Raw genomic sequence first — 26,718 nt, forward strand, 5'->3', positions numbered from 1 at the left:
TAGGAATGGGCAAGTGGCCAGAAGTGGAGGACCATGGAGACCAATAAGCTGGAGGAACCTAAAGAGTAAGGGAGAGATGAAGCCGCAGAAGGATTTGTAAACAAGGATGAGAATTTTAAAACTGGGGTATTATGGATTATGAGCCAATGTAGCTCAGCTAGTAGACGGATGATGTTTGGTGCTAGTTAGGACATCCTTTGACTGTAGAAGTGTCTTGCTCCCTACATTCCTGAATGACCTGGTTCTCATTTTTAGGCACTCCATGCTGCATCCCCTCCAAGGTCAACAGCTTTAACCAATAATCTGCCTTCAATTCCAGGGCCTTCAACTTTAGCAAACACTCTCTCATCAAGTACTTTACCAAATACTTTCTGGAATTCCATAAACTAACATGCACCGACATACCCAAGTTCACTGCTTTAGTCAAAATTTAAATCAGGTTTGTCAGGGCTACACCTGCCCTTTAGAAATATTTGGTGGCACACTCTAATCCACTAAAAACTCGGCAAGTTCTTCAGTCACCCTCTCCTTAATTATAGACTCTAGTAATTTCCCAACTGGACGTTAGGCTAACTGCTCTATAATTCCCTGGTTTCCCTTTCTTAAGTAGGTGAGCACACATGCAGTCTTCTAATAGTTAGAATGTCTGTGATGTTCTCAACCACAGCAGGACCTAATAGTGCCTTGAGTAGTCCAGCCAGATCTGATGATGAATGATGGAGCCAAATGTCCACTACGTGCATTCAAGTCTGTGTCCTTTGGGGGCAGCACGGTGGCGCAGTGAGTAGCACTCCTGCCTCACGGCGCTGAGGTCCCAGGTTTGATCCCGGCTCTGGGTCACTGTCCGTGTGGAGTTTGCACATTCTCCCTGTGTTTGCATGGGTTTCGCCCCCACAACCCAAAGATGTGCAGGCTAAGTGGATTGGCCACGCTAAATTGGTCCTTAATTGGAAAAAATGAATTGGATAATCTAAATTTTTTTTTTTAAAGTCTGTGACCTTTGGACATGAGGCTGAAATGAGGGAAATATTCAAAAGAGCAACCAAGGTGAGAGAAATGGGCGGCATGATGTCACAGTGGTTAGCACTGCTGCCTCACATCGCCAGGGACCCGGGTTCAATTCCAGCCTTAGATGACTGTCTTTGTGGAGTTTGTACGTTCTCCCCGAGTCTGCGCGAGTTTCCTCCGGTTTCCTCCCACAGTCCAAAGATGTGCAGGTTAGGTGGATTGGCCATGCTAAATTGCCGCTTAGTGTCCAAAAGGTTAGATGGGGTAATTGGGTACTGAATAGGGGTAGGGTGGAGCACTCGGGGAGGGGGGGGGGGGGGGGGGGGGGGCTGCTCAGTTTAAATTATTGGACAAATCACTTTTTAATAAGTGCAGAAAATAGCTGAATTACTGCGGATGTTCATTTTGCAGAAATTTAAACTCGTGCATTTCATTACTCCACTAAATATATAGCTACAGCCTTTGGGCTAAAATGTGTAAATGCAATAAGTTTAGCTGTAAACAAATTAAATAATTCACCCTGGATTACATGGATACAAAACAAAATTCTGCTCCCTCATTAAGCATTCACAGTTAAATCAACCTGTGAGCTGAATCTCCCCTGACCATTGTAAGATAAGTGCTCCTGGGTTATTGAATAATTCCGGAGCACAGGAGGCTCACAGATACAATGCACAAATAAATCGTAAAAATTCCACACAAACAAAAGCAGCATCTATTACGGTGATTAGGAGTTTCCAAACGGTTAAATATTTCTTTAGCCCCCAGTTTGTTTTATATGCGTAGCACAAAGCACTGAGAGATTCAACTGCACAACATAACAACCTGGATCCGAGGGAAAATGAGCAGAGGATGTTTGATGTCAACATCCACCAAGTTCTATTTCTAAAACCATTTCTCTTAAGCTTGAATGATTTTGGAAAAATGTACATTTAATAAGGTTTTGAACATCAATTTCAAGCTTGGACAACATATGCATTCCAATATTTACGTTGCCTTGGATACCAACCCCACTTTCAGACAGTTGTAAAGGATCTCTTTTGCGGTCTCCTCATTCATTTGTTGGTCTTTCAGAAGGTCAGGAGTTACCTAAAAATGTTTTACAAAATTAAAAGTGTAATTAAGTTGGCACGCTATTAAAACACAGAACTTTAATTTTAAATTCAGCTGATAATCTAAATAACCTTTAAGTAATATCCCCACTCTGAAATTTCAGCTATTTCAAGACCATAATTACAGCTTCAATTCAAGTGAATTTTTTTACTGACCCATGGGTTGTGGGCATCATTGGCTAGGCCAGCATTTGTTTCGCAGCCCAAATTGTCCTCAAGAAGGTGGTGTTGAGCTGCCTCCTTAAACCGCTGTAGTCCATGTGGCGCAAGTACACCCACAGTGAGGTTAAGGAGGGAGTTCCAGGATTTTGACCCAGCGACAGTGAGGGAACGGCAATATATTTCCAAGTCAGGATGGTGAGTGGCTGGGAGAGGAACATCCAGGTGGTGGTGTCTCCAGGTATCTGCTGCCCTTGTCCTTTTAGGTGGCAGTGGTGATGGGTTTGGAAGGTGCTGCCTGAGGAGCCTTGGTGAGTTCCTGCAGCGCATTTGTTTCATCAAAAGTCCAGAAATTCCCGCCAATGAAAATACTTTCACCTTTTGCAGAAGCCAAGTCATTGGAAACCTAGGAGGTCACATGTTTGGGAACTCTGTATTTCTGAGGCTTGAAAAAAATGATCCAGATAATTAGTCCCACTAATTAGTTGAAGAACTTGAATTAAATTTTTTTTTAAAATCTGGAAATGAAAAGCTGATGGCAGAGAAAGTGGCAAGATGCTTCACATTGTTGATGAACCAGAACTGCTCCATGGTGAACACCATGTGGAGAAGGAATTGAACATAGCGAAGGCGCAGAATATACTGTGAGTGGGGAATCTAAATGTTCATTACCACGAGTGGCTCAGTATTACCAAAACTGTTTGTCAAGTCCCGATTGGTGTAGCTGCCCAGACTAGGCTTGTTTCAGGTTGTGAGAATAACCTACTTGACCTCTATCTTAACAATCCATCTTTTGCTGGTATGTCAGTCCATGACAATATTGGCATAAGTGACCAATGTACAGAACTCGTGGGACCTAATCCTGCCTTTACAATAAGGACACCCTCCATTATGCCATGTGACGCCGAGCTAGGAGGGATAGGTTAACAACAGAACCATAGGTTCGGAAACCGGGCATCAATGATGATATGGCAGAATTGTACGTCACTACAATCGGTAACATCATGACCTGGCAGATCCCTTACTCCTCCATCAAGCCAGGTGACTAATCCTGGTTCAACGAGGAGATGTGTAGGAGGGCATATTCTGGTCGCACAGATCTAAGATTCTACTCAGGGAGCCAGATCACCATGTGGACAGCATCAGTTACTTTCTTTGGGAAATCCTCCAGAATGGTAAAATTGGGCAGCCTGTCACATTGCTGTTGCCATTCAATGGGGAAAAAGATAGAAACGGTGGATTTGTTAAATGATGCAGTCACCCATCTGTGCAAAGCACATTAGCTGATATGGTAGGTGCCCTGTAGTGTGGCCTGGGAATGGGAAGAAGTAGGTGATATCTTGAGTGCTACTGACAATGTTGTCCCAATGCTGGATATTGCTGCAAGTCCCTTTGCATGAGATGGCTGACCATCTACCTTTCTTCTGGCATTGCCATCTAACACTAGATACAGTTGGTGGCGTAACAAGGAGTTTGGCCAGTCTATCAATGACTTGCCAAGTTTGTTCTTCTTTGGCTCCTTCTTTGAGAGAGAAACGCTAACAACAATCTCTATTGGAATGACAATCAAATGGTAACAAAATAAGTGAGCAGTTGAGCTTCAGAGGATAACTTCAAACTCTTTAAATGGGAGAGCTGCAGTCACGGGATGAGAAACTAGAACCTTACAAGACCAATCTTGCATGCTCCACCAACCAATATCGGCAACTTTACACCAAATTAGCCTGGTAATGGATCTCTTGGCCAATCTACGCTACAGTGCACTGCTGCCTATGAATGTCAGCAAATTAGCATGGTGCATGACACAGGTAGTGTTGATAGGGTCCAATGTTGGGCTCCTAGCAATGTTGGCAGGAGTCAACAAACTGGGGGGGGGGGATTCATAATTATTGAGCTGCAGTGCTCGTACATTAATTATCAATTAATTTTATTCCTTAAAATGAGGTTATTTGTAGGGGCGGCAAGGTGGCCCAGTGGTTAGCACTGCTGCCTCACGGCACCGAGGACCTTGGTTCAATCCAGACCCCGTCTGGAGTTTGCATATTTTCCCATGGATGTGTGGGTCTCACCCTCACAACCCAAAAGGTGTGCAGGGTAGGTGGACTAGCCACACTAAATTGCCCCTTAATTGGGGGGGGGGGGGGGGGGGGGGGGGGGGAGAGAGAGAATTGGGTACTCGAAATTAATTTTTTAAAAGAGGAGGCTATTTGAACATTCAGTCACCACATGAACATTTCAGATCTAATATTGTTTTGTGAATCTATGATAGATGCTTCAACCCGAATTATAGCAACAACAGGACAGTATTTACTTAAATGTCCTCAGAGTCAAATACTAAATTAATGCTTAAAGATACATCACGTTCTGTAGAAAAAGTATTATTTAAGGTGCCACGTTGTTTTTTTCCCAAAGCTTTAACAGCAAATTCATTATAATCTGTATCTGACATTTGCTACCCCAAGCAATAACTCACCAGTTCCCAATGACTCTTCGACAGACACCCAGCATCTGCCAATACATCACTCTTAAAATAATTGGGAATTAAATCATCCTTTTAAAAAATATATACTTTTGATACAGCTCTAATGCTTACCTGCAAATCGTGATCACAGGCAGTTTGGCTTGTGTGAGCATTGCGCTGCTTGGAATCTGAACTCTTGCTGATCCCAAGGTGGAAAGGGGTTGTTTTACTAGTGTTTAGTTGCGTAACAGAAGTTATCTCCTCCTTTTTGGCTTCAGTTTTATTGTTTGTACCTGGAGGGAGTGTGGAGGATTTACCAAAGATTCTCTCACTCTGTTCATGAGTCACTCCACCATTCACTTCAGTCCCACCTGGACTCTTCATAAAACCAAACCTCAGGTTTCCCTGGCTTTCTGTATGTTGCGTTTGATGCCTACCAAGACTACCAGTGGTAGAAGCATAATTGGCAGGCACATTATCACTAGACGCAGGGCTTCGTAAACTTTGTGAGGCAGAACTTTTACGGCATAACTGCGATGGTCTCAACAAATGTTCGTTTGATATTCCAAGTTTTTTACTGCTTTGGTCGAGGCAAGCAGAAGTACCTTGCGATTGAAGTGGAAAAGCACTGTCTGCACTTCGGGACCGCCTTCGATCTTCTGGATCAATCCGGTTTCTCCTTGCAGACCTACCTCGCCGGGGCAGCCCATTTTTTCCATCGAATTTATCAATCAATTCATCCACCCCAGGAATAGGGCCAGAGTCAATATCACGACCAGTGCCTGGAAAAAAGGGAATGTACCTCCTGTTCTCGTGGCGGTTTACATTTTCGGCAGAAAGTTCCTCGTCTGGATCATCTGACCACAGCTTGTATGAAGGATTTAGCTTGTCTGAACCTGCTGATGTTGGAGTTGATGATGACGACCTTCGTGATCTGGAAGCATCAAAACCTCTTCCGGTTGAATCTTGCCGACGCAAAGGAAGCAAATCTGGCCGTGTTCTCCGAGAATCTTCTGAATCAGTACTGGTGTTGTTTTGGCATCTTCGATTGGTGTTCAGTGCCTCCATTTTTCTATTGGCAGACCCAGCAGCTTTCCTTGTGGGATCCTCCATGGTTGTGGACTTACTGAAATAACCTTTCTCATCACTGGATTTTATTGAACTCGGCAGTTTTGTATCTAACTTATCTGGAAATTCAGACTTGGGTAAATGGCGAAATGGCTTGTCTCTGCTCCTCTCCGATAACTTGCTACCAGTCGGAGTTTGTTGGCTGGTGCAGTTCAAGAGGTTCTTCTCAGGGTCATACGGCTTCAGGATTTCAGGGTGCTTTTGGAAATTTAGTAAGTTGCCTGCTTTTGTGTGTTTTTTATCAACCTCGATCTTCGAGGTTTCTACTGCTGGCATAGGCAGCTGTGGATAAGGGGATGGCTTAATTGAATTGTAGTGTAGGTGCTCTGGATAGGTGAAATGGCCATTATTGGAGAACTTATTACCCTGTCCTCTTGCAAAGGGACCAGAACCATCCTGAGACAAAGTTTGATCAAAGTAACCATTTTCAGGTGGAGGCTCAAACATTTTCAGATGTCCTTCCTGGTTGCTGTTCAGCACTACATATGGCTGCCCATCAATTCCCTGCACCCTAATGCTGACTCCGTAAGACCCCGATTTGTTAAGGGCAGTCTGAGATTTTTGTGCCCGGGTCGCTTGCTCTTGTGCATCTTGAATAAATCTGATCTGAATTCCATAATCTCGCTGCATTTGTTTATCTTGAATAGCACCAATGTACGGCTCCATCGAAAATACCTCGCAATACGCAGGCCGGTCAACTGCAAATTGGAAAATAATCTCATTAGTGATTAGTAAACTACAAAGAAGAGCACTTAGCGATTAAATTACAATTTTCAAGTACACAGCAACACATCCCAGCTCTTTTATGGAAGGGAGAAGGAGAAAAAGGGTTGAATTTGAGGAGGTAGAGTGAAGGAAGCTAACTAGGTTTAGTCTAGGGCAGCACGATGGCGCAGTGGGTTAGCTCTGCTGCCTCACAGCGCCGAGGTCCCAGGTTCAATCCCAGCTCTGGGTCACTGTCCGTGTGGAGTTTGCACATTCTCCCCGTGTTTGCGTGGATTTCGCCCCCACAACCAAAAATGATGTGCAGGCTAGATGGATTGGCCACGCTAAATTGCCCCTTAATTGGAAAAAATGAATTGGGTACTCTAAAATTTAAAAAAAAAAGTTTAGTCTAAAAGATAAGGTTTTTAGGGTGTTTTTGAAAGGGGAACAATAACCAGATGGATTAGGTTAGAAAGGAAAATACAGCATATATAAAAGGGGAGGCAGTGGCGTAGTGGTACTGTCTATGGACTAGTAATCCAGGGTGATTCTCTGGAGACCTGGGTTTGAATCCCACCATGGCAGATGATGGAATTTGAATTCAATAAACAAACCTGGAATTAAAAGTCTAATGATGATCATGAAAACATTACTGATCGTCGTAAAAACCCATCTGGTTCACTAATGTCCTTTAGGGAAGGAAATCTGTCATCCTCACCTGGTCTGGCCTACATGTGACTCCAGACCCACCAGCAATGTGTTTGACTCTTAAATGCCCTCAGGGGTTGGTAATAAATGCTGGCCCAGTGATAGAAATCTAACTTTTAATATATATATATATAATAAGTTTAAAGGAAGAAATGGTTCAGAATCAAAATGGTTTATTAAAATGGTTCAAAATTAAAATGGTTTATTAAGGTCACACAGTTCAAACAGACAGACAGTGAAAGCTGCTGAATAGCATGAGAATGATCTGATTAAAACTCCAGACAGAAGGACACATTTGCTAGTATGTAAATCTGGGCAGCGGTCCTAGTCCAGTTTTCATGACAATGGATAAAGTTTGGTGGGAACACAGTCACACCATATCAAAATTTGATGGACAGACATTTCAATCGAATTAAATGAACTATAATTATTATGACCCAATTACAGACAGAAAGGGGACAGAACATTAACGATAGCAATTACCTTAAAGCTAGGTGCAGGTTTTGAACAAGTCATTCCGGAATCATCTTACTTTATTTCTTTAACTATTTCCTGTGCTTTGCTCTGAAAGCCGTCATTTTGTCTATTTCCAACTTCTCTGTATTGTGTATTTTAATTTGAAGAAATCATCAAGAACTGTAATTTGTATTGAATTCAACTCAGTCATCTGTATTTGTTTGGACAAAACAAACTTTCAACAAACTCTGTATTTGCAAGCAAACTGACCTGATCAAGAGACATCTGAAAACTGACTGAATAAAGCTACAATTTACTTCACGCATGAAGCTCAGTTTTATGTTCTGTCGAGTGATATATAGTGCAGCGACACATAAGATATATTAACCAAGTACAGAGCTATCACCTGGCCAGCAGGGTGCAAGAAGGGGCAGGGGTTTGAAACGGACTACAAAACAGGGTGAGTTGGACAATGGAGGGATCTGGAAACAAGGACATGGCTTTTGGAATCAATATCGTGAGAGGTCAGTGGAGATCTGAAACATACAGATAATGGTTGTGCAGAACATAGAAGGAAAGAGGATGTGGTAGGTGGAATTTTGGATGAAACAATTGCCATGTCGATAAGTTAGACAATTGGAAAATTTGGGACTAGAGACGAGAAAGGCTCAGGTAACATTTTCAGCACTCCAGGTGTGATGAGGTGGAGAGGAGTAGAGATGGTCTATGCAACAAAAACAAAGGCAAGTGTCCTTAACTATTGACTGGATGTATGATCTTAAGCTCAGTTTTGGGACAAACAAAATACTGAGGTTGTCCATTCTATGCTTTAGTGTCAAGTCTATGTGTAGTTTGCACCTTCTCCCCGTGTCCGCGTGGGCTTCTTCCGGGTTCTCCGGTTTCCTCCCACAGTCCAAAAACGTGCAGGTTAGGTGGATTGGCCATGCTAAATTGCCACTTAGTGTCCAAAAGGTTAGATGAGGTAATTGGGATACGGGGATAGGGTGGAGCGCTCTTTCAGAGGGTCAGTGCAGACTCGATGGGTTGAATGGCCTCCTTCGGCACTGCAGGGATTCTATGGAGCTGGGAAGAAAGATGAAATTAGGGACTAAAGTATGGAAATATCTGGCCGCAGCCAAGTACATGACCTTGGTCTTGCCACTGGTAAAGCTGGAGAAGGTTCATGTTGCTCCAAATTGATAGCATAACGTGGTTGGACTACAGAGCACTAATTGTTATGTGGGTGACAGGAAGTGGTAACAGTTGGCTCAGTTTACAAGATGACCTGTGTGGACTCGATTGGTGACAACAGTAAGGGGTTCAATTCCCACTCTGACTGGGGTGGATTCAGGACCTTCCTCCTTGCCCTGTTCATGGCGGAGATCATGGGGGTGGTGGATCAGATCTGACTTTGGGCAGAGAACTCAAGAAGAGTAGTTAGTTCATAGAACCATAGTATCTCTACAGTGCAGGTGGAGACCATTCGCCCCACCAAGTCTGCACCAACCCTCTGAAAGAGCACCCTACTTAGGCCCAGTCCCACTCTATTCCCCAGAACGCCACCTAACCTTTGGACACCAAGGGACAATTTAGCATGGCCAATCAACCTAACCTGCACATCTTTGGACTGTGGTGGGAAACCACAGCACCCAGAGGAATCCCACGCAGACACGGGGAGAATGTGTAAACTCCACACAGCCAGTCACCTGAGGTCAGAATCAAACCCAGGTCCCTGGCGCTGTGAGGCAGCAGTGCTAACCACGATGCCACCATGCTGCCCAATTTACTTACTACAGGACCTTAATTTTATGTCATATTAGGAAACTCTGCAAAATAATAAAAGGGCAGTGGCAAGATTTTCTACTGAATAAATAAATGGATCACTAGAGTATTTCTTTCAATACAGTAATTCATTCGGACTACATTCTCAGGACAAATATTCAAGCTCATTGAAGCAACTAATTCAGGTGAAGTGAACAGAAATTAGGTCAAATTTCGAAACCACCAACTTCACAATGATCAAGAAGACAATGGTATTTCTGGCTTAATACTGAAATGGCCATATGGCACTCCCTCAGTCAAAGAATTGTAATGATCTCAATTCTGTCAGGGCATCTAACCTGCAGATGTGACAATCCATCCATTGAAGTCAACAACTCAGGCACTTCTGTTTATTGTCAGTCGACCTCCCGTGGCATTGTACATGGGGAATCAGAAACAGATGTTCTGGTGAAGTGGGAGTCTGTGGGGGGGGGGTGGGGTTAGGTAAATCAGTAAACACTAGGCAAGTCAGCAAACATGACAGTTGTTAGACAGTACAATGCAAGGAGCTGGGAGATGCAAAACTGAGGGATTGCTCTACTGCCATTGTCCAGAGAATGCATTGAACTATGACAAGTTTATACCAGCAGTCCCAGTACTAATGTGGAAGGAAGAATTTATAATCAGAAAATAGTGATTGACAAAATGTTGCAAAAAAAAAACATGTCAACTGGGAATGGGGTTTCAGCGACAAAGGAAGTGCAAAAATAAGGCTTCAAAATGTTATACACAGCTAAGTTTAGTCTATTTCAATTCTGAAGCCCTTAAGGTTTGGAAAGAGAAATTCTCTGCACCATTTTCTCAGCACTAAATAAGCACAGGCCAAGACTTGGACGCACTCAATGATGAGTTACTACATAATTTTTCAAGCCTTTGTCTGTTTTTTGAACTTCACAGGTTCTTAAGTTGCCAACTTGAAGAAAGGTTCAATAGAATTAACAACAGAAACTGAAAGTTGTGGGTTATATATGGTAAGTTTTGTATTCCAACCAGGGATGACCATCTTAAAGCTTCCACGCATGTGACAAAACAATTTGAATTTGTGCTGCTCCTTAAACATCCACCATAAATTCTTTGAAATTATCACAGCCGAAAACAAGAACTCCTGAATCTCAGACGAGCTTCAGGAAAACCATCAGCACTTTCAAGGAATGTGTAAGATTATCCGGTATTCACCAGGCAGGGTGCAACCCTTTGTGCAAATCATGTCGGACCACATTTAACTCAAATCATTCTGTTCAAAATTTAGGAGCAAATTGTTGCATTACTGTGTTATGTCAATAGAATCGAAGATCTTCATACAACTTTAGTCCAAGGAGAGTTGAAACAGCTTGTGGTAATACTTTCATTTCATTTCAAAAAAAGCTAACAATTTATACACCAAAGATGCTTTTGCATGTTCTCTTAATTCGGATTCTGTAGTGGGGTGTCTATGTCAGTGCGACAGCTTTCACTATTTATGCAGTTAAATTGATTTTTCAAACCTTCAGTCAACAGACGCAGTTACACCTGGAGGTATGAATCTGTCAATGGGATACAGAAAACCAATTTAGCTCCAAGCACTGGCTCCAGGGCACCAGACTCCTGTGACTAAAAGATAAAACACTTTAAAAAGTAAGGAATTCTGTAAGGAAAAGATTGTCAAAATAGAAACCAACCTATTATCATCGCCATGACTTTCTGCCATAATCTGTTGCTTATAGCCATCCTGACCCCGATATAATTTCCCATCCACTATAGTTCCATTTAACCTCAACGACTGCCTCCCTTCCTTTCCATAATATATATTTTAAAGTCAAAACTCAATTACCATTTCATAGAATTCACAGTGCAGAAGGAGGCCATTCAGCCCATCGAGTCTGCACCGGCCCTTGGAAAGGGCACCCCACTTAAGCCCATGCCTCCACCCTATCCCCGTAACCCAATAATCCCACCTAACCTTTTTGCACACTTAAGGGCAATTTAGCATGGCCAATCCACCTAACCTGCACATCTTTGGACTGTGGGAGGAAACCGGAGCAACCGGAGGAAACCCACACACACACGGGGAGAACGTGCAGGCCACAGGCAGTGACCCAAGCCGGGAATCGAACCTGGGACCCTGGAGCTGCGAAGCAACTGTGCTAACCACTGTGCTACCGTGCTGCTCCACATTGTTGGAGGATTTAAAGCACATGGCTACGTACATTGGATGCTCATAATATTTTTACTGTTCATCGTTTACCGAACCTTTGTTATCAATGAAACACAACAATCAGGATCCAGAAGAGGAAAGATGCTGATCACTGCTCAAAACCATGTCAAATTCACAACAGAATGGCTCTCTTTCATCTGGAAGGCTACTCATATTTTCCTTGCATCCGTATTTAGTTACCAAACAATTATGTTGTTGAATACTGGTTGCTGTACATTCACAACACTTGAGAATAGGTTTGTTTACTGATTTCGACACTGTCAGCATCCATCTACCCACCTCCCAGTAAAGAACTAGCACCGTTCTGTCTGTCAGTAACCAAACATTGTTAATAGAAAACGCACATTCATCTGCTAATCTTTAACAGAGCGTGACCCGCAACCTGATTAGAATGGGAACAGATCACTATAGACAAATACATCAGGGTATTCTGACATGTAATAACGACAATAAAGATAAAGAGGAAGCAAAATAAACTGGTTAAATATGTTCAGAGAAAATGCATGCTTTCACCTGAATTAGTTCGATGAGAATCAATGCAAGGAAATACAAACAGATCATAAAATGGAATGGGGTACATTTTCTTCCCCTCCTAAAATTAGGGGCTGTTTCGCACAGGGCTAAATCGCTGGCTTTGAAAGCAGACCAAGGCAGGCCAGCAACACGGTTCAATTCCTGTACCAGCCTCCCCGAACAGGCGCCGGAATGTGGCGACTAGGGGCTTTTCACAGTAACTTCATTTGAAGCCTACTTGTGACAATAAGCGATTTTCATTTCATTTCATTTCATTATGACTCTTGCTGGACAGTTTTCCAAACAAACCCTCCATTACCTTGTCTAAATGGCTAATCTAAATGTGTCATTCTGGGCAGCAGGAATCGGCAGGGTATTAAGTGTGATAGGCAGAATGAGGAAGATAAATGTCCCTTGGAAAACAAATGTCTAAATGGGGTATAGGAACAGAAGATCTAGGGGTACACGTTCACAAGACACTAAAAGTAGCAATACATGTTAATAAAGCTATAAAGAAAAATTGGGGTTCATAGCTAGAGAGATAGAATTGAAAAGTTAAATTAAACTGGAATTGTACCTTCACTCGATCACACGGTGACCATTTCTAGTCTCCAAATTTTAAAAGATATATAGATGCAGGAGGGAAGGTTCAAAAAAGATTTACTAGAATGATAACAAACTGAGATTTAGACCGATCAGAAACGATTTAACCGGCTGCAGCTCTTCTCCCTAGGGAAAGCAAGACTGTGAGGGTGATTAGGTGGAGATTTCTAAAATTATGAAAGGGTTTTTATAGGGGAGACATAGAAAAGATGCTCCCCACTTGCAGGGGAGACTAGAACGAGACCATAAAATAAGACAGTAATTGATAAATCAGGAGAAACTTCTTTAGCTAGAGAGTGGTTCAAAAGTGCAACATGCTTCCACAGAGACTAGCTGAGGTGACTAGCTTAAATGCATTTAAGGGAAAGCTGCATAAACATATGATGGAGCAAGGATTATTGCTGAAAAAGAGACATGCTGGTGAAGCTTTTCACCGTGCACTCATTCGGACAGATGCAAGAATACCCAAATTTCAAAGGGATCAACAATATATACCACATGCAAAAAGGGTACCGATTGGTTCGTAAGTTGAGTCTGATTGGTTCGTAAGTTGAGTCTGATTGGTTGAGGCGCTGCCATGGGAAATGCACCAGGGAACTATCATCCCCCATGCTTTTGTTTAATTCAAAAAAATGCACAATCCCTGCCCATGTTCCTCCTGCTTGAAGAGGACAGGGCCTAGCCTATTAATATATGTAGCTTCTAGCAAGCATAAGCACACTGTAAACCCAATTGATAATCTTAAATTGGTGTTAGCATAATTCTTAGCATTCTCGGAATTGCTCAGCAAATGTTATCCAATCATGGAACCACATCTCACAGTAGGCTTTATGCGTTCAATTTTGCAAGCATGGGTTGGTCATGTACGGTCAGTCCTCTGAAAGTAGAAAGAACATATCCAGTCACTGCGCCTCGCTTTGAATTAAACAAAAGCATTGGGGACAGTTGTTCCCAAGTGAGTGCAGTCTCCATGGCAACACTTCAACCAGAGTTGACTTGCCAATCAATCAGTACCTTTTCTTATGCAGTATAAACGGTTTCCTTCGAAATTTTGTGTTCTTGCATTTGTTCTGATGAGTGCAAGATGAAAAGCTTCAACAGCATGTCTCTTTTTCAGCAATACTTGAGAAAGGATTAGAAGTTACTGCTGATGACGTTAGAGGAAGACATGTGGAAGGCAGCGCACATGAAACTTGCTATGCTGTAAATACTACATAATTATATCTAGACCTTCAATTCCTTGCAAAATCCTAAACACCTCACTCAAAACACCTCTCAACTCCTACATTCCAGAAATCCATTTAAGTAATCTCTTTTCATAAATGTAACCCTTGCTGCCCAGGTTACATTCTGGTGAATCTGTGCTATATCACCTTCTCAAGGGCAATATTGGTTGGACAATAAATGCTGGCCTAGCCAGTGAAACATGAAAATAAAACTCTTACCAAGGTTAATACATCCAAAGGTATGGTGCCCAGGACTCTATTCAATACTCCACATATGGTCTAGCCAGCACTTTTACAATAGCTTATGTTCAATAAATTCACTTAACAATAAGCGTTTGTCCTGGAGAAAGTGCGTCTGGGGCTATGGCTGAATTTAAATAGATATTTTGCATCAGTCTTCACTATAGTGGACATAAGTAACATCCCAGAAACAGCTATAAATCATGAAATGGAGAGGAGCGAACTACTCAGGAAAATTACAATCCTGAGGGAAGTAGGAATTGGTTCTACTTCCAAGTGGTTTGGAGCAAATTGGATGGACTGCACCCTAAGGTCCTGAAAAAAGTGAATAATGAGATAGCTGATGCATTGGTTTTAATTTTCCAAAACTCCTTACATTCAAGGAAGATCCCATTAGATTATTCAAAAATGGAGGAAGACAGTAAGCAGGATTCTACAGGGCAGTTAGCCTAACATCTGTCATAAGGAAAATGTAAGAAGCCATTACTAAAGATGTTATAGCAGGACACTTGGGAAAATTCAAAGCAATCAGGCAGAGTCAACATGGTTTTGTGAAAGGGAACTTATGTTTAACCAACAACCAATTTATTTCAGTTCTTTAAAGGAGTCACATGTGCTGTGGATAAAGGGGAACCGGTGGATGTACTGTACTCAGATTTCCAGAAGGCATTGGATAAGGTGCCATATTAAAGGTTACTGCAGAAAATAAAAGCTCATGGTGTAGGGGATAACATATTGGCATGGACTGAAGATTTGCTAGCTAACAAGGAACAGATGTAGGGCACATTCTCGCTGTGTCTGCATGAGTCTCACCTGTGGTAAACCACTGTTAGTTATGTCATATGTATTGTGGTAAACTGTTACCGTATTACATGTATTGCGGTAAACCACTGTCTGATGGCTCCGCCTCCCCTCGGGCTCGGTATAAAGGTGGCCGACCTCCGGCCCTGTCCCAGTTCGGGATCAAGAGGCCAGGAGGCTTTCTGTTTAGCTTATTAAAGCCTCAGTTTCGTTCACTACTCGTCTTGTGTTGATTGATGGCACATCATCACCCCCACAACTACAACCCAAAGATGTGCAGCTTAGGTGGATTGGCCACACTAAATTGCCCCTTAATTGGGAAAAAAAAAGTAATTGGGTACTCTAAATTTATATAAAATACCGAAACAGAGATAGTGATGAATAGGCATTTTTTGGGTTGGCAGGACAGGACAAGTGCTGTGCCACAGGGATCAGTGGTATACCCTCAACTTTTTACAATTTATTGAAATAACCTGGACGATGGGACTGAAGGTATGGTTGTTAAATTTGCTGACAACACAAAGATAGGTAGTAAAGTAAATTGTGAAGAGGACGTAAGGAGACTACAAATGGACATCGATAGGTTAGGTGAATAAGCAAAAATCTGGCAAATGGAGTATAATGTGGGCAAGTGTGAAATTGTCCATTTTAGCAGAAAGAATAAAAGAATGTATTACTAAACGGTCAGAGATTGCAGAGCTCTGAGGTGCTAAGGGATCTGGGTGTCCTAGTGCGGTTACGGCGATAGTGTGGGTTAGTGGGCCTGGGTTGGGTGTTCTCTCAGAAGGTTGGTGCAGACTCTATGGGCCGAATGGCCTCCTTCTGCACTGTAGGGATACTAAGATATCTATGATCCTGAGGGCTACTTACAGGGTGGATGTGGAGAAGATGTTTCTTCTTTTTGAAGAATTCAGAACAAGGGGTCACTGTTTAAAAATAAGGGATCACTCATTTAAGACGGAGATGAGCAGAATTTTCTTCTCTGAAGGTCACGGAACTCTCTTCCTCAAAAAGGCAGTGGAAGCAGAATGCTTGAATATTTTCAAGGCTAGATAGATTCTTGATTGAAAAGGGGGAGGGGTGAAAGGTTAGGGGGAATGTGGGGTTGTGGTTAAAATCAGATCAACCCTGTTCTTATTAAATGCCGGAGGTTCAAGGGGATGAGTGGCTTACTCCTGACCCGTATTTGTATGTGCAAATCACCCTTTTCAATATTTCCTGAACCTGAACGTGGCCCCACAACTTCAGGACTTCCCAAAGTTGGCTTTATAGTCATTCGGGCGGCACGTGGCGTCGTGTTAGCACTGCTGCCCACGGCGCTGAGGACCCAGGTTCAATTCCCGACCCTGGGTCACTGTCCGTGTGGAGTTTGCACATTCTCCCCGTGTCTGCGTGGGTTTCACCCCCACAATCCAAAGATGTGCAGATTAGGTGGATTTGCAACGTTAAATTGCCCCTTAATTGGGGGAAAAAAATAATTGGGTATTTTAAATTTATTTAAACAAAAAAATAAATTTTAAAAACACTGCAATGAAGTTACTGTGAAAATCTTCTAGTCGCCACACTCCGACGCCTGTTCGGGTACAGTGAGGGTGAATTCAGAATGTCCAATTCACCTAACAAGCACGTCTTTCGGGACTTGTGGGAGGAAGCCGGAGCACCTGGAGGAAATCCACGCAGACACAGGGAGAACGTGCAGACTCCACACAAACAGTGGCCCAAGCCGGGAATTGAACCCAGGTCCCTGGCGCTGTGAAGCAACAGTGCTAACCACTGTGCCACCATGCCGCCCAACTCTCTGGTACAGGATTTGTACTCTCAATCTTGACTCAGAGTCAAAAAGCGTTACACTGAACCACAGCTGATATTTCTGAGATTTGCAAAGTTTCTTCACTATCTTAAATGCTTTACTATAATTTAACAAAGTTTAAATAAAGCAGATATCAAGCCATTTGGCAAATAAGATACTTCAACAAAATCAAACCTTTCAGGAGGCCAACAGCATTTCCTCTGGGGACAGGATATTGCATAATGTTATTTAATACAAGTCTGAGAAATCTTGCTTCAAACAAGCTCAAAGGCCCAAGAAACAATGTCCACAGCAGAAGCATCCTGTTTTTATGCAGAGACAGTAGAAAGGCAGGACATATATCAGGTTCGTGAACTGTCTAAAACTGTACTGGTTGATTAATATCCCTCATTTTCCCAGTGACCCAAATTTTCTTGCAATTTCTTTTTAAAATTATGTAAATAATGTAAAATAATGTCCATTGGATCAAGGCAGGATATTTGGGAAATATTTCTTCTGTCAAGGTGAAACTAAAAAGTCAATTTATTTTTCTTTATTCATTTGTGGAATGCGGGTGTCGTTGGCGAGGCCCATTCATCCCTAATCGCCCTTGAACGGAGTCTGTTGTCATTTCAGACAGGGGTTAAGAGTCAGCCACATCGCTGTGGATCTGAAGTCACATGTAGACCAGACCGGGTAAGGACAGCCGATTTCCTCCCCTAGTGGGCATTAGTGAACCAGGTGGGTTTTTACAACAATCAGTAATAGTTTCACGGTCACCGTTACAGAGACTAGTTTTCAATCTTGGATTTCTTGATTGAATTTGAACTCCATCAGCCACCATGGTGGGATTTGAGCCCGGTTTTTCCGGAGCATTAGCTTGGGCCTCTGCAGTACAAGTCCAGTGACATTACCACTATGCCACTGTCCCCCTCAATACAATGAAAGTTATTTAACTCCCAAAATTAAGCATGTTGTTCACAAGATTAAACTTATAAAAATAGTCCAAAATATAGTTTGCTAATATCATGGGAGTTATTGAACCACACAGCTTTGTATTTTCAAGCAGAAAGAGAATGCTTCAGAATAATTTTTCTTTGATTCTTTTCAACAAGACAGAATATCCCTTTGTCCCAGAGGCAACAGTAAAGATTAAACAAAGTTACATTTATGTTCAATTAACAATTGTATTTGTTCATGGGATGTGGGCGTCACAACTGGACCATCCCCAATTGCCCTTGAAGGGGAGGTTAAGAGTCAACCACATTGCTGTGGTCCTGGAGTCATATGTAGGCCAGATCAGGTAAGGACAGCAGATTTCCTTCCCTAAAGGACATTAGTGAACCAGATGTTTTTGTTACAACGATCGACAATGGTTTCATGGCCATCATTAGACATTTAATTCCAGATTTGTATTGAATTAGAATTTCGTCATCTGCTGTGGTGGGATTTGAACCCGAGTCCCCAGAGCCCTGGGTCCTCTGGATTACTAGACCAGCGACAATACCGTTACACCACTGTCTCCCCAATAATTGATCATTCTCCTGAAGCAAAGGAATGAAACCACTAGTTGGCAGTGCAAGGTTTTACTTTGCAATACTTAAAATGGTCCTGGAGATAATACATTCCAAAACCTTGGGATCTTTGACCAATTCTTTTTGATGACGGTTGCAGCATGTGTTTGAGTCAATGCAGTCTTAAGTGCCCTCTGAAATGGCCAAAGGGCCATTAGAGATGGGCAATAAGTGCTGGCCAGTCAGCGACGCCCGTATCCCATAAATGAATAAATAAAGAAATTTCAGTTCCAAAGAGCCTTCCCCACGATTACAGCATGGAAACAATCAACCAATGTGCTACAGGCATTCCCTTACTGTCAGCATAAAAACTCACAACAGACACCAAGTAACTAATGTACAAATATCACAAGTCGTTTCTACAAAAGAATTCTTTAAAAAGATGTGAACATGGAAATTCAAAGATCTGAAAGCTTTGGTTCTACAAATTTATACACTGCATGTGAATATACTGTACATTAACATCCCAATATAGAGTGTGTGTAAATGGAGCAGACATATTTACAGGGCACTGACAGTGGATACCCATCTTGACCACGAGTGTTGGAACGGATAACCAAAAATATCAGCCAGGAATTTTTCTCCCCTGACAGTTCAGTAAGTTTGTCCAGTGACTAGCTGAGGAATACGTGGAAACCAATCCTGGTTTTAACCTCAGTCTGTACTGAGATAACCAGTCTTTGGGCAGTGGCTTATTGCCACTGGGCGAGGGAACAAAAGGGAGCCCATCTCCTGATTATAATCCAGCAACTTCTACTACAACTGCACCTTGGCTAAAGACTGGATCAAGCTGAACGTAATCTCCCTGTAAAATGTCCACTGATACTTGACATAATTGCGAAGTGTGTAAAACTTGGAGAACAACACCCTAGAGCAGGGAGTCAGCGTCTTTAAGAGAAAGGGAAAGAAGACAATTGGCAACTGGATTTTAGGATTAGGTTAAAGTTAACTTGATTACGACAACCCTGCTAACTTAAAATTGGCTAAATATGTTGAGATACAGCTCTACGGGCGACAGTGACTATGCAATAATTTCCAAGTAGTCATCCTTGGAATTTGGTCATACTTGGAAGTGCTCCACCCCAGAAGCCTCGGATGAACTTGTATCTCAGATCACCATCATCAGAAGGTCAACCCACGGAAAGCCACTGGCCCGGACGGGGTACCCGGACGAGCACTCAGGTCTTGCGCAGATCAGCTGGCGGGGGTATTCGCAGACATCTTCAACTTCGCTTTACAACAATCTGAGGTCCCTATCTGCTTCAAAAAGACGACCTTCATCCCTGTACCAAAAGAAAGCCAAGTAGCAGTGTCTTAACGATATTGTCCAGTGGCTCTGACATCCATCATCATGAAGTGCTTCGAAAGGTTAGTCATGGCACGAATCAACTCCAACCTCCCGGATTGCCTTGATCCACTATAGTTTGCCTACCACTGCAACAGGTCCACAGCAGACGCCATCTCCATGGCCCTGCACTCTACCCTGGAACACTTGGATAAGAAAGACACCTATGTCAGACTCCTATTTATCAGCTCAGCCTTCAACACCATCATCCTACGAAACTCATCTCCAAACTCCGTGGCCTTGGCCTCGGCTCCTCCCTCTGCCACTGGATCCTGAACTTTCTAACCCATAGGCCACAATCAGCAAGGATAGGCAACAACACTTCCTCCACGATCATCCTCAACACCGGTGCCCCACCACGCTGTGTCCTCAGCCCCCTAATATACTCCTTATACACCTATGACTGTTGTGGCCAAATTCCCCTCCAACTCGATTTTCAAATTTGCTGATGACACCACCGTAGTGGGTCGGATACAAACAATGAGTAGACAGAGTACAGGAATGAGATCGAGAATCTGGTGAACTGATGCGACGACAATAATCATTCCCTCAATGTCAACAAAACGAAGGAGATTGTCGACTTCAGGAAGCGTAGTGGAGAACATGCCCTTGTCTACATCAATGGAAACGAAGTAGAAAGGGGCGAGAGCTTCAAGTTTTTAGGTGTACAGATCACCAACAACCTGTCCTGGTCCCCCCATGCCGACATTATAGTTAAGAAAGCCCACCAACGACTCTACTTCTAGCACTGGGCTAAATCGCTGGCTTTGAAAGCAGACCAAGGCAGGCCAGCAGCACGGTTCGATTCCCGTAACAGCCTCCCTGAACAGGCGCTGGAATGTGGCGACTAGGGGCTTTTCACAGTAACTTCATTTGAAGCCTACTTGTGACAATAAGTGATTTTCATTTCATTTCATTCAAGACTAAAGAAATTTGGCATGTCAGCTACGACTCTCACCAACTTCTACAGATGCACCATAGAAAGCATTCTTTCTGGTTGTATCACAGCTTGGTATGGATCCTGCTCTGCCCAAGACGGCAGGAAACTACAAAAGGTTGTGAATGTAGCTCAATCCATCACGCAAACCAGTCTCCCATCCTTTGACTCTATCTATAATTCCCGCTGCCTCGGTAAGGCAGCCAGCATAATTAAGGACCCCACGCACCCCTGCCATACTCTCTTCCACCTTCTTCAGTCAGGAAAAAGATACCAAAGTTTGAGGTCACATACCAACCGACTCAAGAACAGCTTCCTCCCTGCTGCCACCAGACATTTCAATGGACCTACCTCGTATTAAGTTAATCCTTTCTCGACAACTTGCTATAACTGTAATATTACATTCTGCAGTCTCTCCTTCCTTCCCTATGTACGGCATGCATTGTTTGTGCAGCATGCAAGAAACAATACTTTTCACTGTATACTAATACATGTGACAATAATAAATCACATCAAATCAAAATCCTCCATGCAAGCAGCTAGACATAGGCCTTGCATGGGTTATTTGACTGCATACCCATCATAACCAAGTTGGAATTCATTTTCACTCCACTGTCAGTGTGGAGTTTGCACATTCTCCCCATGTCTGCATGGGTCTCATCCCCAAAACCCAAAGATGTGCAGGGTAGGTGGATTGGCCACACTAAATTGCCCCTTAGTTGAAAAAAAGAGAATTGGGTACTCTAAATTTATTTTTTTAAAGGAATTAATTTTCACTCATTGTTTGCACATCTATATTGCCAGCAAGGATCAGGAATGGAAATCATGGGGCATTTTCCTGATCTCTCTCCAAGAATGTTGAGGCTTGTCATGTGTTAATCTGGCCGGGATCAACTCACTCAAGAACTAGGCCTGGCTACTTCCCGGCCTTTGTGACTTAATAATGTACCACGCTGCACCTCTACTATGTTGGTGGATGTTTCTTTACCTCAGAAATAGAAGCAGTAATAAATCAGGTGCTAGGCATCTTGGCTGGCACACCAATCTAGGAAACTAGCAAAGGTTTGCCAATAACTCCAAAATGCAGACAATGAAAACACTCGACTTTGAAAGCAAGAAAATACAACGTTTGTCCAATGGAGTGCAGAGCATAACTTTGATTCAAAGAATGTTGGGTCTGTTTATGAAAATCTTAAAGGGATGCAAATGTTGAAGACACAAGACTTATTTTCAAGGGGAGACTGGAGAAATCCACAAAGAGTTTGGACTTGATATTGTTGACATGTTGCTAATTTTCTCCTTAGTTCAATTGCTCCGTTTTATTACCTTTGCTCTCGAGTCGCCAGGTATCTTTATGATACCGTCCCGAGGTTCAAGTCCGAGTAATGATCAATAATCAAATACACCTATTAGTAAGATTTAAATCAAAGCACATTTATTATACACAGTAATCGCTACTCATGCACAAATTCTACGTCTAAGCTACTTCGACAACTAACAGGCCTATACTTAACTTTGGACTGGCCCACCAGGTCAGGGGAACAAATGGCCTTTCGTTCGGGTCCTGAGTCTGCGGGATTCAAAGTTGGTACAGATTGGTAGCTAGGAGCGCCTATCTCGTAGCGAGCATTGAATTAAGACTTACGATTTCGATCTTCACTGCTCCGGTCACGGTCAATGTTGGTTCGTTGTTGCTGGGTGACCCGGGCAGGAAGAAGAGCGTGAAGAGAGCGAAGAGGTGGAGAAGAAGAGAGCGATTTGAACTTGGGGCTCAATTCTTATAGTCCCCAGGGGCTTCCCGCCTTTCAGGGCGGACCCTGTACCTGGTCCCAAGTGATTGGACTTTGTCCCAATCGCTTGGTTCGATTTCTCCAATGCTGGAGCGGTTCCCTAATCGATGGGCGGTCTTGAGGTGCTCGTTCACCTCCTTTGTGTAGGCTCCTGCTGGCGCCGAAGAGTCTGGTTTTGCTTTGTGTGTCTAAATGTTGCTCATTGTTCCCGGGGATTGCTCATTAGTATGCAGATGGCTGTTGTTTTGTTATGCTGATGGTTGCCGGTATCGATATTATCTCGCCTTTCCAGAGGTAAATACATAGCCAACCTGCAGCTGCTGGTTTTTGTCTTGTTGTCTGGCTTTCCCATCAGCCTTTGCCGTTTGCCATTTTAAATCGGGAGTTGGCCACTTTAGGTGGCTACAGATACAACTGAAAAATTCCCTTGGCGCAGTACATTTGACTTGAAAACACAATAGCAACTTCCAAAAGAGAATCAGATAAAAACTTAAAGGGAAAGGATTGCAGGGCTGTGGGGAGGGAGGCGTGAAATGGGACTAATGTGCAGCTCTTTCAGAGACGTTAGCTCAGGCAAAATGAGCCAAACTAATCCCCTTCTGGGCAGTGTACTTCGACCATTTTTGTTTAACAATCTTTATTGTCACAAGTAGGCTTACATTAACTGCAATGAAGTTACTGTGAAAAGCCCCTAGTCGTCACATTCCGGCACCTGGAAGACAGGTAAAACAGCTTTCACTCTGCAAATATCCTGTGCTAGATTTGATTTATTGCTATGTGCCGACACTGGCGATAAAAAGCATTATCTCTCAAAAAAGCTTCATTTGCTTCAAAAGAAAATTCACCTTCCCCAACAAATGTGGAAGTGACCACAAGACCGATAATCTTCATCAAGCAATTCAACATCTGAGAAACTGTACAACAAAGTTGCATTCATAAATGCCTGGTTATTTAAACAGATTAGATTACTGTCTTGAAGTTACTCCAGAGTGCTTTATTTGAAGAGGACCCATGGGGTCCATTTTACTGTGCTGCTTTATTCTCTTTATTTTATTCATTTACGGGATGCGGGCATCGCTGGTTACGCCAGCATTTATTGCCCATCCCTAGTTGCCCTTCAGAAGGTGGCGGTGAGCTGCCTTCTTGAACTGCTGCAATCCCCAAGGTGTAGGTGGACTCACTGTGCTGTTAGGGAGAGAATTGCAGGATTTAAAAAACATTTTTTAGAGTACCCAATTAATTTTTTCCAATTAAGGGGCAATTTAGCATGGCCAATCCACCTAGTATGCACATCTTTTTGGGTTGTGGAGCCGAAACCCATACAAACATGGGGAGAATGTGCAAACTCCACACGGACCCAGAGCTGGGATCGAACCTGGGACCTCGGCGCCGTGAGGCAGCAGGGCTAACCCATTGTGCCACCGTGCTGCCCTGAATTCCAGGATTTTGACCCAACGACAGTGAAGGACAGTGAAGGATATATTTCCAAGTCAGGGTGGGGAGTGACGTGGAGGGGAACTTCCAGGTGATGGTGTTCCTAGTTATCTGCTGCTCTTGTCCTTCTAGGTGGGAGTGGTTGTGGGTTTGGAAGATTTACCCGAGGAACTCTGGTGAGTTCCTGCAGTGCATCTTGTAGATGGTACACATGGCTGCCACTGTTCATCAGTAGTGGAGAGATTGAATGTTTGTGGAATGGGCAGCATGCAAGTGGGCTGCTTTGTCCTGGTGGTGTTGAGCTTCTTGAGTGTTGTTGGAGCTGTCAGTGAGCAGGGTATTGCTGAGTAAATACTGCTTGACCTTAGTGTTGATCACCCCTTCCATCACTTTACTGATGGTTGAGAGTAGATTGTTAGGATGGTAAGTGGCCGGATTGATTCGTCCTGTTTCTTGTGTACAGGACACACCAGGACAATTTTCCACATTGTCAGGCAGATGCCAGCATTGTAGCTGTACTGGAACAGCTTGGTGGCTAGCGGCACGACAAGTTCTGAAGCACAAACCTTCAGGATTATTGCTAGGGCCCATAGCCTTTGCAATCTTGAGTGTCTTCAGCCATTTCGTAATATCATGTGAAGCGAATCAAATTGACAGAAGACTGATGTTTTTGATGCTAGGGACCTCCGAAGGAGGACAAGATGGATCATCCACTCAGCACATCTGGCTGGAGATTGGTGTGAATGCTTCAGCCTTATCTTTTGCAGATATGCCAGGCTCCTCCATTATTGAGGATGGGATATTTGTGGAGCCAATGAGTTGTTTACGGCTGGATGTGGCAGGACTGCAGAGCTAGATCTGATCTACTGGCTGTGGACCTGCTTAGCTCTGTCTATTACTTGCTGCATATAATGTTTGGCACACAAGCAGTCCTGTGTTGTAGCTTTACCAGGTTGACACCTCATTTTTAGGTACGCCTGATGTTGCTCCTAGCATCCCTCCTGCACTCTTCATTGAACCAGGGTTGATCCCCTGGCTTGGTAGTAATGGTAGAATGGGGGATTCGCGGGGTCATGAGACTACAGATTATAGTCGAATGCAATTCTACTGCTGATGGCCCACAAGCGCCTCTTGGATGCCCAGTCTTGAGATGCTAGATCTGTTCAAAGTCTATGCCATTTAGCACGGTGATAGTGCCACACAACATGATGGAGGGTATCCTCAATGTAAAGACGGTACTTTGTATCCACAAATCTAGCTCCACTTATGTGCCAATAGGAGCTGGCCAATGGTTAATGCCAAATGCTATTGTGCTCTGGATCACTGAGGCGCGACGAAGTTCACACTGACGAACTAACCAGAAGTTTAGGGAAGCCAGAGAGTTTAAATTACATTTTTGAAATTACAAATTTTGAGCACCGCTTGGCTCAATGTGGGTTGTCTTCAGAATAAAAGTGTACAAACTACGGCGGTCACCTGGGCAGGAGAGACTGGTCTCCAAAGAAAAATAAATTAATCGGGGGCCAGATTATTCATGCCCAGGCATGACAGACTGGTTTCTGCTTTGACGAGCAGCCAGTGAGTGAACTGCGTGACAAATGCCTTGTTTGTCTCGAGTGGCAACAATGGACAGAGGAAGAGAATCAACAGCACAGGGGCACAACACCTGTGTGTTTATTTTCCAGATTGCTTTGCGCCATTGTTTTAACAGTAAAAGCATTTAATAAACATGCATGGAGCACAGTTTGAGCTTACACATGCCCGCACTGAAAATGAGTAAAACAACGGTCTCTGAAGAGAGTTTTCTTTTTTTTTTTTAAATCAATTCCTCACGATAGTCACTCTTATTTAAAATCTGACAGCGTTGCTTTTTAATTACTTAGGATTTGCTGCCAAGGGAAAAGGGCACTCATTTGCTTGATAATATCCTGTAGCTCAAAATAAATGTGTTTTAGATTAATTTCCCCGCAAAGCAGCTTAAACACATACACAGCAACTTTCAATGTCATCATCTTCCCAAATTCCATTTTTATTGTGTAGATACAAACCATTTATCGGCAATGAACTTACTCTCCATTGGAATGGTGCTCATTAATCCATGTGGGTCTATATTTTTAGTCAAAGCTTTTTGTGGCCGAGAAATATTACACGATGTTAGCATTAAAAATTTTTTTTTTTTTTTTTAAGTTGTTTTTATTCTCCTCCATTTTCACATTTTCTCCCACATTTACATCCATCAACAATAAATAATAATCAGCAAGATATGTCAGTCCCCATAATAACAACGATCCCATCCGCCCACCAACCCCCAAACCTCAACCCGCATGTTTACATAAACAAATGACAAAAAGGAATCAGGGATTACCCGTAGTCACCCTTAATCTTACACAGCTCCCCTCTCCCCCCCCTCCCCCCCCCCCCCCAACCCCCCACCCCAGGTCTCCAGCTCCTCCCGTCCACTGCCTCTTGTAAAACTCCTCCCCCACCCTCGGTTCCTTCCCCCCCAACTTTCCGCCCCGGCTAGACCACTCGGACCCTGTTCTGCCAGGCTCCGATGACCGCAGCCCCTCACCTCACTCCCATTCACTGGCCGGCACAAACCGGCCAGCGTGGAGGCCCCCACCCGGGTCCCTTTCCCACTTGCCCGGCCCCAGGAAAGCCCAAAGATCCCCTTTTAGCACACAAACCCCGCATATCCACCTACACCCCAAAGA

The 26,718-nt window shown here is 43.3% G+C and overlaps 1 protein-coding gene across 2 annotated transcripts in view; it reads right to left on the reverse strand.

The window, feature by feature from the left end:
- Window positions 1-26,718, reverse strand: part of cgnl1 (cingulin-like 1) — a 191,908-nt gene that overhangs the window by 118,766 nt on the left and 46,424 nt on the right. For both annotated transcript variants that reach the window (XM_072470717.1, XM_072470718.1), the window contains exons 2-3: window positions 4,873-6,566; window positions 2,018-2,097 (exon numbers count right to left, since the gene is read on the reverse strand). In XM_072470717.1, coding sequence (XP_072326818.1) covers window positions 2,018-2,097; window positions 4,873-6,534 — 1,742 coding nt within the window. In that variant the 5' untranslated portion in view covers window positions 6,535-6,566. The remainder of the gene's footprint in view (window positions 1-2,017; window positions 2,098-4,872; window positions 6,567-26,718) is intronic.

Source organism: Scyliorhinus torazame, chromosome 12, assembly GCF_047496885.1.
Source record: "Scyliorhinus torazame isolate Kashiwa2021f chromosome 12, sScyTor2.1, whole genome shotgun sequence".
NCBI lineage: Eukaryota > Metazoa > Chordata > Chondrichthyes > Carcharhiniformes > Scyliorhinidae > Scyliorhinus > Scyliorhinus torazame.